We start from the raw sequence: 13,049 nt of genomic DNA on the forward strand, positions 1-13,049 counted from the left end.
CAACAAACTGTGATTCTAACACAGCAGCAGCATATAAATATACACTAGTCGTTACATTATACTATAGACATTATGGCCTTAGCGATTTTGTTTAGCCATTTGTGGAACTTTTATTTATTTATTTATTTTTTTAAATTGGGAGATGTGTTTTGTCCAGTTTCCTCCCAGAGCCACAGTCAGCTTGTTCCGAGTCTTCCCCAGGTGTGAGTGAGTGATGTGTGGGTCCTGTGATGGACGAGGGAATCGGATGGATTAGCTATGAAGCTCAACTCCAATGTTACCTGCAGCCCCTCAGGAATCTAGTGGATCCTAACCACAACAATATGTCATGATCAACTCAGCCGATCATGTCTTCAGCTTCATTAACACTCTTTTAAAGTGAAATTCTACTGAAATTGATGCCAAGTTATTCATTTTCCTATGGGTCCAACAAGCACGTTTAAAAGAACTACAGAATAGTTCTGTTCTCATTTGGTTCTGTTCCAGGTTTTTACTTTCATGTAAGTGGAGTTACCAGAACTAGCTAGTCTGGACCAGAACTTTTGAGCTTTAGAGAGCTCTAAACCCTTCTGTCCTGGTGTGTTGATAGTTTGGAACATAGGATTTAAACCAAAATGTGTGTGTGTGTGTGTGTGTGTGTGTGTGTGTGTGTGTGTGTGTGTGTGTGTGTGTGGAGGTTTAACTGCTGCAGATGCTCTCCCTTACACACTATTAGTCCATAGAAATCAAAAGACAGTCAATTAATTCTTAGATAATCTTGTTTAATTCCCTTTAATTAGCAGTTTACCCTTTTCCCATCATTTGAGTCGGGGAGCTTTGGGACCATCGCTGATGAGACTTTCAGATTCTACATCCACATTTACAAAGAGAAGACTGGAAAGATGACGTTAATGACCACTGAGACACACACACATGCACGCACACACAGTTCTCTCTGCTGGGATGCATCTAATTTCACTGGTAATTTTCCAGTTGAATGGATTGGCTGCAATAGCGAAGGTGACAGCAGCACCAATCCAAAACAAATCCATTAAAAGGATCCTGATATTTCCAGACATCAAAGTGAGACCATGAATGAAAAAGCCAGAACTCCGATTTAAGCCGTGTGAAGCTTCCCATAAACTCCCAAAATGCACCGAGATCCATCCAAGTGTTCCTGGGCTGGGCTCTCATAGCAAGAAAACCACTACAAAAAGGAAAAATTACTGCTGACCACAACTGGCCAGATGTGAATAAAACCAGCATATCCAGGTGGGACTTGGAGGGAATTGGGGGATCTATTCGAACAGGGAGGGGCAGAGAGGCCAGTGTCAGTCTCTAAGCAACAGCATGCAGCACTGTTGTGCAACTCTTGATCTAAATCTCCTGGTGGTGGTGCGGCTGGTGTCACATGCACACGGTTAATGGAATGGCCTCTGGCTCATGTCATGTAGCTGCATTTGTAGGCGCTGTCATGTAGCCGCGCTGCATCGTGAAAAATGAGTGCTGGAAGTGCTGCCACCATTCCACGGCTCCCTCAGACGGCACACGGATGCTGAGCTGCTCCACGGTGTCTCTGTCTGTGTATAAAGGTGCCGCAGAAGGTGTGGGACGACGAAAAGACGCCACGCATGCCGCTTGCTCCCTCGTATGAAGATGCAACTTTAGGAAACCGGCTCTGCTCTGTCTGCCAGAAAGAGAATAAGTCTTTTCATTCCCTGACCGTCACTGAGGAAAAAATTGCCGGTTTTTCCATCCCGGACTCGCAGCGAGCGAAGAATCCGAGTCGCAGCTTTAACCGTGACCCCAGAGCCGAACTCCTTCTATCACGGATAATAAACGTTCACCTGTGTAACCTGTTCACAGGAAGAGGGAGCCGTAGAGAGGCGTGTAAAGCTACGTCTGCCCCCCCCTTCCCCCCGGCCACGGTGGAATCATGTGAGCACATTTATCTGTATTCTGCAGCAGGATATGACATCGCAGCACAGATACCTGTGTGAATGCTAAAAGGCTGTTTGAGCACACTTTTAGTCCCATTAACACGCCGAGGGGGGAAATGGATAAACGGCAGATTAGAAAACAAGGATGTGTTGGTGCCTCCGAAGAGCGAGCGCATGACTCCGACGTGACAGGTGAGATTAGCGAGCTGGTGGGTTTAGCAGAAACACCATCCTGGAGGTCAGCCGCTGGGCCTCACGCGCACGCTGGCGCCCTGGGTGGAGGAAAATGCCGATCGGTCGCGCCTCACAGCCGTCGTTATCCTCTCATTTGGCCACGCGTGCATGTGAAACTATGGAGTTACTCCAACGTATGTCCTGGTGTTTGATGATTTCCTGATTACCGTTTGATTTAAGTTTTATTGGCAATTATCTTCCGACTTTGGCTTTTTAAGAGTCATTGCCAAGGGCTACAGGAGGCTTGTTGCCAGGGTGACGGTGTCGACAACTTTGCCAAGAATGTGCCTGTCAAACACAAGAAGTAATGACCACATTTGTGAACTTTGTCATCATGGCTATTTTAATTTGACATTTCTTCCAGGGCTCATTGTTGCCTCCTTGATGCTGTGCTGGCTCCCCACCCAGATCCGCCGCGTTATGATGGCAGCGCTGCCCAAGTCCAGCTGGACCTCCTATTTCTTCCGGAGCTATGTGACGCTCTCCCCCGTGGCTGACACCTTCTTCTACCTCAGCTCAGTCATCAACCCGTTCCTGTACAACCTGTCCTCCAGACAGTTCAGGGAGGTGTTTGTCCAGGTCCTGCGGTGCCGCCTCACCATCGAACATGCCAACAAACGCACCCTTGCCAACGCCCCGGCCTCCCGCGTCTCCGCGCGCTCCCTTCAGCCGCTGCTGAGATCTCTGCGACGCAACAAGGACGGCAGGTCAGCCAAGGCCCAAGACGAAGCCGTTCCAAAGGTTCAGGTGGAGAACGATTCAGGAATAGCTTCTCTCAGCAAGACCGAAGAATCCAATGTCATTCCCAGTGAAGCAGATATGCCATCAGAGAGTGAAGTTTAAGGTAACCCTCACACCACTCTGGGCCCATTCTTCAACGTCCATCATCTTATTCTTGATTCCTCTACTCAGGACGAGCTGATACACATCATGTGGTCCACCTGGGCTGCCTTGGAGTCCTCCTGACCCCCATGAGATCTTTAAAACTAGATTTTTTAAAACCTCCTAAAGGTTATTTCCAATCAGAGCACTGGGCAGTTTAGGTACATCCATCTTTAATCAGTATGCAGAATAAAAGTCACGGTCGACGCTACGAGGTTGCTCTCAGGTCTAAAAACGCCAGGTTGAACAGACCACATGACCCCCATACTGGCCTCCCCCACCTGACAGTTCACTTTAGAACTGATTTTAATATTTTACACTTTCATTTTTAAATAAAGGTTTTGGGATCAGATGTTAAAAGGGAGAAGAGAGATTATGTGATTGGCTAAGGTCCGAGGGGATCACCCGGGTGGTTCGTTAGCTAAATAAGAAATGAAGTACTCAAACATTTTAAGTTTCTCTGACTCCATTTTGACGCAGTAATCACACAATGACACTAAAATGTTGGACAAACTGTTTCTGACAACCATAAACACTCCAGGATCTCGATTTATGTCACCTTGAACTGCATAAATGTTGCGTCCTGATTCTGCTGGACCAGCAGCGGGACAGAAACACCGATGGAAAAAAACCAAATGGTTGCCTAGCGATGGAGCGCAGATGTTAACAATGGGTAAAAGTGTTCAGCAAACACATTTTTTAATAAATGGATTCTCTCCTTCTGTTTCCCTGTGTTTCTACAAGAGTAGCGACAGTGGATGTCTGTGGATGGTTGGACTGGTTATACTGGGATTTGTACAAATGAAACATTATTCTACTTATTGTTGATGTTTCCAGGCTTCATTTCACTGCTGTAAAAATATCAGACTGTCAACATGATGCGGCGAGTTTGGGTTCATGAGTTTGGAGACCTGTGACCTTGCTTCACTCATGATGGTTTTCTAGAGCCCAAATTTACGGAGGCGCCGTAAACGCCTCACCGACTTACCCGCCACTTACGCTCCTCCCACAACTGAATACACCTGAAACAGGTGAGACAGTTGAGAGGGCGGATTGTAAGAGATAACGCGACTTCCTCACGTGTTCCACCTGCCGGTTCTGTCCGGTCTGCCTCAACTGACGAACCAGGTGAGTCAACGCGCTGAACTCGGACGTTTTCCAGGACCGTAATGTGCGGGACGCAATCACGCCTGTGCGGGACGCATTCACGCCTGTGCGGGACGCAATCACGCCTGCGCGTCCCCGCAGTTATTCCTTAGTCAAAATGGATGTTTGGCGTTGAGTAACGTGCCGGTTTGAGGCTGTTTCCCTCACTGTGCTGCTGAAACACATCGACTTTAAATAAACAGAGACGTCATAATCCCTTTCATCAAATTTAGTTCCATATTTTCAATCTACTATTTCAATCTAAGTTTAAGTGATGGTTTTAGTTTTTATTCACCTTATTTGAACATCACGTAGGAGAGAAGAACATTATAATATGATGCATTTTACAGTGTCAGTTTTCCAGATTTTCTTAAATTGCGACGTTAAAGTTTTGTCCTTACATTATTATATTAAGTGCCACTTTGTCCGAGCAGCGTTTAAATCTACCTTAATGATTATTTATCAAAACTGTAAATGTGCTAATGCAGCGATAACTCATGAGAAACGGAACTGATTGGATCCCGTTATCCATTCGGCATTATTTCTTATTCCAGGACATACAGAGTTATATTTGTAATAAGGCCAAAAATAATGTGGCTCTATATTATCATGTGCACGTAAATGTGTTTCTGGGATATTTGTTTATTGTGTTTGGACAAGAGGCCGAGCGGGCAGGAGGGCGTGTGGGTGTAGAGCCTGAATCTGAGGATGGAAGTGAACCTTTGACCTCCTGCAGGGCGTAAACACACCATGCATGAATGAGCCGTCCTCTGTCCTCTGAAATGGCCTGAAGCTGCTCCGTCCTCCCTGACGTCCTCCACATCACCTCAAACACGTGAATGCGACAAACGTGATGGCGAAATCTTCCCTCGGCTCGGCAAACAGTTCGAAAGGCTTCCAGAACCCGGTCCAGATGTCTGTTTTTATAGACTTCCAGTTCGCCGAACCGACATTTCCTTGCGGACGGTGGTCTGTCAGCAGAGGACGGAGGAAAGAAGAGCGACCACGAGGGGCCACGGCGAGCTCGCTGCGACGCCAGCTGATGACTGTGGGCGTTTCTTCTGGCGGGGCCCGTTACAGAGCGCCGTGTTGCAGCATGTGATGCAAACCGAGTTGAGCTTGCCGGTGCAGAACTGCTGGTAGCCAGAGGAGGCGATAAGACAGGCTCCCGAAGAGGCGCAGGACTTGCGGTAGTGCACCCCTGAAATGAGGACAGGAGAATGGACGCATTAGGCTCATAATGAGAGGATTAGTGGCTGAGAGAGGGAGATGAACCACGGGCAGAAACAACGAGAGGAGGGCTTGTAATTAAGAATAAATTGGATCCATTATTTCATCAAAGGGAACATCCTGAATCGGAGTATAATGCTGTACTGCTCATTTGAAGTCAGGACACTTGACTCTCCTCTGTGTCTCTGGAAGCTCAAACTCAGGCTTTCTGCTCACATAATCATGGCTAAATGAGCGAGTCGATTTGTTGATGCTGATGTCTATGACACTATTTTGCATCATCGATGCAAACACGATGGACAGCGGGGGCTGTTTCCCCCCCCCCCACCCTCAGACATAGCTGATTCTATCCACCGAGACCGTCTGGGAGGCGTTTATGGTGTGAAGCACGTGTTGGTCCTGTATGAGCAGGAAAAAAAAGCTGCTGGCCAGCCACACCTGGCTAACACCAGCTAACCTGGTGATGCTAGTGCTAATGCTGGTGTTGTGAGGATTAAATCACTCCCCTCAGAGGAAACCTGGAGGTTCCCCCCGCTGTCTTTATTCACCTCTGAACAAGGTTTGGGAAGGGAATTAAAGCATGACATTAGCTCGCTGTCCTGGACACATTTAGCGTTGTAAATTAATTTATAAGCTTAAAGAAAAATGTCAACAATGTTTGCGAGGTTGGCGGCGAGAGGACTTAACATTTACCTGACATTTAACTTCAGAAGAGTTTAGATACGAGAGCGTAAACTTCCAATAACCCTCCGAACCCTTGATACCTCCCCCCAGCCGAGTGTGTCAAACAACGTAAGTGCTGTACATTCATTTAAATTGTGCATCCTGCTGTGTCTTCGATGCTGTAAATATCAGTGGGGGGGACCAGACGGCGTTGGAGGATAATCCAGTGGAAGCACAGCGTGAAAGGCTCCAAAGGCCTGCAGGGGAAACGTGTCCACAAAGGCTGCAGTTTAAAATCACTGCGTTTAGAAAACAGCTTCATCTTAAGTGGGGGTCACTGCTTTTATTCCTGCAGTTTGTTGGGAAAATGCCCAAAGCTGATGAAACAGTCAGTCAGTGGGAGAATGACTTTGGAATTTGGGGCTTTTTATTGGCGATCTCATCGACAGTAGGGGGCGCCCTTGTTTGTCCAGCTTCTGCCTTGTAACGGTCCAAACTTCGCTAACTTCTGGGCGCCTTCGCAGCCAGACTGTAGCAGAACGCTGGCTCGTTGGGTCGGACCGTGTCAAAGCTCATCAGGTGAAGCTAAAAGAGAGAACTCTGGTCCTCAGAAGCTTCTGCAGCCGTCGGTACGTCATGTGAGGCTGCACTCTTAGCTGCTAGCTTAAGTTAAACACGTTATTAAGGAATACGTCTTGTGATTTCAGCCTCTCCTGACTTTTCTATTAACTTTATGAAATTGAGGGAAGTTTTGATCTATTAAAACAAAACGAAGAGTCTTTGTTTCATCCGCGAATGTCCTGGAAATCCAGTCAGACCTGGTGGATCTCCACTGGATCACGATTAGTCCTGAGTCACCAGCGAACAAGAATCTCCAAAATCCAAAACAGCGAGAGGCACCGACGGCCTTCGGGGGAGAATTTAATTTTCTTTATCCGTGGGAACGAGATCCGGCACTTCAGTCCAAATTATAACGTTGAGTTAATTTATGGTGGAAAAGGGGAGAAAAGTCTTATCAGCTGCGAGAGAAGTGGAACACTTGAGTCTAATGAGAATCGTCATGGTCAGCTACCCTGAATGAGGACGTGTCCAGCAGTCTGGAGAACTTTAGATTGCTCCTCCAAATGAGATCTTTTATCAAATAACGAGTGGTGGACGCTGTGGGCGCAGAGCCGGGTTGACAGGAGACCTTATATGAACGGTAGTGTGGTGAAGAGTCAACTGTTTCCCCAATCGTGTGTCAGTCTGCCGCGTGCACTTTATTATCCAGCTCCATCAAACTGACGGAGCTGAGAATAGATGGCACTCGCTTGATGAAGCGGCATAAAGATGTCGCCTAGATTAATGGCTGTTTGGCAGCGGCGATTAAAATGAACGAAGTTGTCGTTTCTTTTTTTTTTAAAATTTTTTTTTTCTTTGTTCTCGTTGAGGTATCGACAACAACCTGCGAGGAAAAGGAGCGTCCTGGTGTATTGTTTAAGTTCTTATAATCTGCTGTGTGGCCTGTTTGTTTTAGAATGTTTCGTTTTAAAAAGCTGCAAATTGTCAGGAGGTTTCACGTAATTAAAGTTGTTCCGATTAGATGAGGTAAGAGAAGCGCCTCGAGGTAGAAAAACGAGGAGCTTCCATGTCTCTCGCTAATACCACGTAGGGTGATTAGACATAATCAGGTTCATTTAAAAAGTAAGTTAAAAGTAGGAGAAGAGCAGCACTGGATAAATCTGACCACTTTATCATAGTTTAAAAGGTGAGAAGCTGTAATTTAAGCGGTTTACATGTAATCTGATTAGATGTTGTCTAATTACACACTTTGATCTATTCATTTTAAAGTTTAAAAGGTAGAAATAAAAAGGATCATGATGTAAAATATTGATCATAGGACGTAATCTGATTCCACGTAATGTGCTTAGATCATATCTGTTAATATTAATGGTAAAATTGTAACTAGAGGAGTGAATTACTAGCAGCAGTAAAGCAAATAATTTAAATAAAACCGAGCAAAACTAAACATCATCACGTCTCATCACGCAATTCAAATCCTCTAAATCTCATTAGCATCATTAAAGCGAAGGTGTCCCCAGTAACGTCCTCCAGACGCACTTAAGAGCGGCGCTCGCTCCTCCGCCGTCCCATCGAAGCCACATTTACATTAGAAATGTAATGCAGAGCCGCACGGCGGCCGCACAGGTCAGGATACTCCAACGCCGCCCATCTTTGTTCCAAACACTTGAGGGCATTAGAGGTGGCAGCACAATGGCGAACGTATCCTCTGCATTTAAGTGGTGATGAGGCTCGGCCAGAGCAGGCGTGACGATAACGGCGCCAGATAAATGCACACGAGTATTCATGCAGAAATTTTCTTATTAAGGAAGCGTCGACTCTGTGGTGCCGAACGGCTGCCCTTTTAGATCAGGAACCCTCTCCCAAAGACAAGAGCTTATTGCTTTTTCTCATCAGTGGCAGAAATAGTGGGGTGGGGGTGGGGGGGGGCTCACAATTTTGTCAGGGTGTGAAAATGAGGTGGACCCGGGTCAGGAGAGTGACCTTCGTTGTCTGAGCTGCACCACCTGAGACGGAGAGGCACATTACTCATCACTAAAATCCTGCTGAGGCCCAATAATCCACACTGAGCAGCCTGTTAGCATAAATAAAGTTCCGCTGCACTGGATTGTTTTGGAAAGGCTGGATGCAGGCGGGTAATAAGTGAATAAATTAACTTTTATGAACTGAACATAAAAACAACACGGTCGACTGAAAGAGAGCGCGGCGGCGCGGGGAAAATGCTAAAACAGCAAACGTCTCTTCCATTAACTGACCTCAGATTCACCTGTTGGACACCAGATTAATGATATTAGCCCCTATACGGGGGCAGTCCGTCCGTCCGTCTGTCTGTCTTCAATGAATTAGCTAATCTACTAGCTAACGCTAAAATGACAGTTGCTTCTAAGTAAACGTGTCGCGTCCTGATTTTGGGGGTGTTCAGAGGTGTTTGAACAGGACCCAGATGACCTTTGCAGCGATGTGCCGCTGTTGGTTTGGCTTTTAATGTTTTCCAAATCGATGTGCAGATTAATTTACAGTCAACGAACCGACCTTTAGTGCTTCTCTTTCTGATAGATTCTAACCAACATAAAAGCTCCACTTAGAACTACAGAAGAACTCCTCAGCCAGAGCCGTGAAACATGCGTTTCTGGTTAACTGCCTCTATACCCAGGTAAAGGTTTGTGGACAGCCTCTCAGACTCTGAGAGCGACCGCGAAGGTCATGTCCCTGCTGAAGACCTCACTGCAGACGACTGAACGTTCTGCCTGTTGCAGAATATAGATATGATATCAGACATTCTCTGAGCCTGATCCAGGACCGCTGTGTGACACGCACAGCATTTGGTGCCATTAACTATCCAGGAGGTGCATTAAACAGGGAGGCAAAGGTGGCCGGTTGCAAATCGCCGCCTCCAGATGAATCTGGACTCATGACTGGAATCGATAACAAAGACTGAAAACAAGGCGGCATCTCGGATGGGCTCGAGCCTCCGTGTGCAAAATGCAAAACCCAAAACTGGCTTCTGTCGTTCGCTGGGTTCTCATAGCTGAGAATGATAAACCGCTTGACACCAGCAATCCTGCGCATCAAGTTCAAATCTATAGATATCTACGTCTCTATAGGACTGACGCAAACGCTGCCAGATCGGCTGATTTCCCGCTCGTCTTCCATTTCTAATGATTAAATGTCAGCAGCGTTCGTCGCCACCTGCTGTTTGACGGCGTTTGTTATCTGATGACGTCCATTATCAGCAGTAATCAGACCAGTAAACGCCGCTCATCCCGCTGAGCGATGGCTGGAGGTGCGGAGTTAACGACTGACCGTCATCCTTCACCAGGACCTCCTTCTGGCACATGTCCTGCACGTTGATGGTGCAGTTGACGATGAACTCTGGCGTGGAGCAGTCGTGCGTCATCTCACACTGGTAGCACTGAATCTGCAGAGCCAGGCCTGCAGCACACAAGCACAGGTGGAATTAAAGGTTGTTAAAAGAAGGAAATCTGCTTTTCCCAGCGAGTTATTGATCTGCAGCTAACGGCGGCGGCGGTATTTCGACAGCAACCTTTCATGTTGTGGTAATATTTGAACTTCCAGACTTGTTTTAGGCACCCCCCCACCACCTTCTACCTTCCACCTTAACAAGCCAGTCACGTGGAAAAGTTTAATTTTTAAGTGCCAACCATGTTCCCTCTGATCACCATCTTTTCTGAAACGAGGCTCAGAGGATCGTGTCATACATCAGGTTCTCCAGCATGGAGCAGAATTAGAATGAGACTTCTCAGGGTTGAGTCCTCAACATTTTCTGCTCCGGTGCGTTAATTAAACCCCCGCGACCACTGCGCAGCAGAACAGGTGGAAACTCCGCATTTTTACCACGCTGATCGTTTCTCTTCCACCATTAAAGCACCACGGAGAGCCTTCGGTAATTTCTCCCTGTGGTCACTGATACCCCCCACCCCCCCTTACCCCGCAAATGATCGTTTAAGTTTGGGCTTTTATTCATTATGATGAGTTAAAGTCAGAAACCTGCTGAACTCCAAAGAAAAATCGGCGCGTCCGCGCGGATCCGCGCTGCGTCTTTACGCGGCGCAACAAACAAAAACAGACTGTATGCAAGAAAAAACACTCACACAAAAACCCCAAAGTGATGTTTAGTCCCCGTCCACGCGCGCGTCTCCCTTACCTGAGGTGCAGAAGAACAGGAGCAAAGTTGAGACGCTGAGGAGCCGCATGTTCCTCCGCGCTGGCGCATCAGAGACGGATCTCTGCAGGTCTGAGGGCTGCACACGGACTCCGGAGCCTGCAGCCGGGCATGCTGAGACGAGCGCGCACCGCCTCCCCCGACGCGTCCGCGCTCTTATCCACCGCCGCTGACGCACGCGGTCGACCGCCACCACGTGATCAGGAATTCGGCTATTGTTCATGTGCGCTAAAATATACAAAATAAACATCTGACTTTAACAAGGGAAATATATGGTCCTGAGACAACAACTAAAATGATTAAATAAGAATTTAAACCTGTTAATAGCAATAGGATGACTTAAATGGGATGAAAGGATGCTCAGAGAAGGTGACTCAGAATCAGATTTGACCCTTTTCGAACCTTTTTTGGCTCCTCGGTTCGTCTCTGGGTTTTTGATTGATTGTCTCCGCTTGGATGATGCACATACGTCTCCCCTCCTTCCAAATACCCACTTCTGCTGTCACTAATGTTACTTTTTCAGACTTTCTTCTTAGGGAAATGAGTCATGGATGCAAGTGAGAGTTTGAGCCTCCGAAAGGGAGATTGGGTTGACGGGGGTTTGCTCGGTCCTCCATCTAAACGGAACTTTCCGTCTCTGTTGTAATTAGGGGAGGAATCATTGCGCCGGCGCTGCGTCGAGGAGCTGTAGAGATGTTGTTTGTGATTTACTGCGCTAATCAGCTTAATTAGAAGTTAGATAATTACACATTAAGACACATTTAAATGTTATGAATCCCTGTTTGGGCTGAACTTTAAATTGCCCGTGGTGATTCCCCTTTTAGTGTTGGAGCAGATTTACAACCAGAGTGTTGCTCTTAAATTAAAAGTGCGGCTGGATAATGAAGCTGCGCGTGCTGGACGTAGTGCGCAGCCATCGAAGCTGTCACGTGATAACTTGTGTTTTAGACGTTAAAATCAACTCGGCGTTTTGTCAACATGAGTTTTGCGCTTTGGCAGGTTCACAGCGCCCGGGAGGCATTATGGGATGAGTGACAGGCCAGAACCGGAGCCCCCTGCATCACTCAGTCGGGCTTTTGAAGGACACAAATAACATGCAGGATATTTTAAACATGAGCGACTTAAAAGCACACAAAGTTTAGAAATGAGACTGAACGCTTTGGATTTCCTCTGACGGCTGAAGCTGCCCAAGGTTACAGGAACCTTCAGACTCTGACAGGCTATTTGTTTACCCAATTTTCAATTTTAATGCAATATTTAAAAGTTTCCCTCCTGTCATCAAGGACAAAGGACCAGTTTCCAGTGCCCCCACCCTTAATTTCATTAAGGTTGATTTAAAAGTCTGCACACCGTCGGCTCACATCAGCGAAGATCTGAGTGGATAAAAATGGTAATAGGCTGTCTCAAGTTATTGCATCCAGAGAAATAATTCACAAGAAAAAAAGGACAATCAATAACAATAATATATATGTGTTTGTGGATGTCCTGCCTTAATTAGAATGGTTGGCGGTTGCTGTCTGAAGGCTGAAGGGAAGCCAGTGGGCATAACTCAGAGCTAGAAAACAGCCCAACTGTTTAACACCAGATGAGGCTCTGCAGACCAACCTGCTGATCATTTTATTGGTATATTAAAGCTGGTTCCTGGAGATTTCTACGGTGTCATTTCGACTGTTCCCGCAGTAGCAGTGTGAACTTGGAGACCCCGGTGGTGTCTCAACCCGCCACTTCTTGAGCCTTGTTCTCGTGCTCTTGTGAAGCGGTTCCAATTGAGAGCTCACGACCTGCCGAGTACGCTCCAGTGTTGCTCTGCTCCTTCTATCCGGTGTGGATGCACACACGCAGAGCTGGAGCAGCATTAATGACAGAGTGTGTACTTCAAAGTATGGATTTCTAAGTGTGCACTTCACAAGTTCCCAAGACTGCCCTGCATACTGAGAACATTGTTTTCAGTATTTCCTCCTTCCCCTTAGACAAGATGATAGATGCTCCTTTTCCAACTAAAATTAGCTAATTAGAATTACAGTAATTACTTGAGTAAAAGTCAGTGGATACATATTTGAACAACTCTCAATGCTCCCGTTTGCGTCTTACGACTTCTTTACAATATGATTTTACACTCAGATTATGACATCCCATTCACAGCCAATAAATTAAGATAAGCTAATTAGCACGAGGTCATCTATGTGCAGCTCTTCCTCCTTATCAAACAGGATTTTTCAACTTATTGACAG

The 13,049-nt window shown here is 46.5% G+C and overlaps 2 protein-coding genes across 3 annotated transcripts in view; one reads left to right on the plus strand and one right to left on the minus strand.

The window, feature by feature from the left end:
* gpr39 (G protein-coupled receptor 39) overlaps positions 1-5,527 on the plus strand; it is a 12,420-nt gene extending 6,893 nt beyond the window's left edge. The window contains exons 2-3 of one of the 2 annotated variants that reach the window (XM_003962145.3): positions 2,518-2,997; positions 3,066-5,527. In XM_003962145.3, the coding sequence (XP_003962194.1) occupies positions 2,518-2,996 (479 nt within the window). In that variant the 3' untranslated portion in view covers position 2,997; positions 3,066-5,527. 2 annotated transcript variants of the gene reach the window in all.
* On the minus strand, positions 4,454-11,001 carry LOC105417695 (ly6/PLAUR domain-containing protein 1-like). The gene is made up of 3 exons (XM_011612926.2): positions 10,801-11,001; positions 9,939-10,067; positions 4,454-5,382 (listed from the first exon to the last, which is right to left on the minus strand). The coding sequence occupies exons 1-3, from the start codon at positions 10,847-10,849 to the stop codon at positions 5,156-5,158; spliced, it is 405 nt and encodes a 134-aa protein (XP_011611228.2). The 5' UTR covers positions 10,850-11,001; the 3' UTR covers positions 4,454-5,155.
* Between the last annotated feature and the right edge of the window lie 2,048 nt (positions 11,002-13,049).

This window comes from Takifugu rubripes, chromosome 1, assembly GCF_901000725.2.
Source record: "Takifugu rubripes chromosome 1, fTakRub1.2, whole genome shotgun sequence".
NCBI lineage: Eukaryota > Metazoa > Chordata > Actinopteri > Tetraodontiformes > Tetraodontidae > Takifugu > Takifugu rubripes.

What these genes read in the sequence shown, in the direction of transcription:
- LOC105417695 (XM_011612926.2), bottom strand. Translation starts at nt 10,849, where the DNA reads ATGCGGCTCCTCAGCGTCTCAACTTTGCTCCTGTTCTTCTGCACCTCA. An exon ending in CCTGTTCTTCTGCACCTCAG is followed by an intron (nt 10,068 to 10,800) that starts GTAAGGGAGACG and finishes TGTGTGCTGCAG; the next exon opens with GCCTGGCTCTGCAGATTCAG. An exon ending in GGTCCTGGTGAAGGATGACG is followed by an intron (nt 5,383 to 9,938) that starts GTCAGTCGTTAA and finishes TCCTCATTTCAG; the next exon opens with GGGTGCACTACCGCAAGTCC.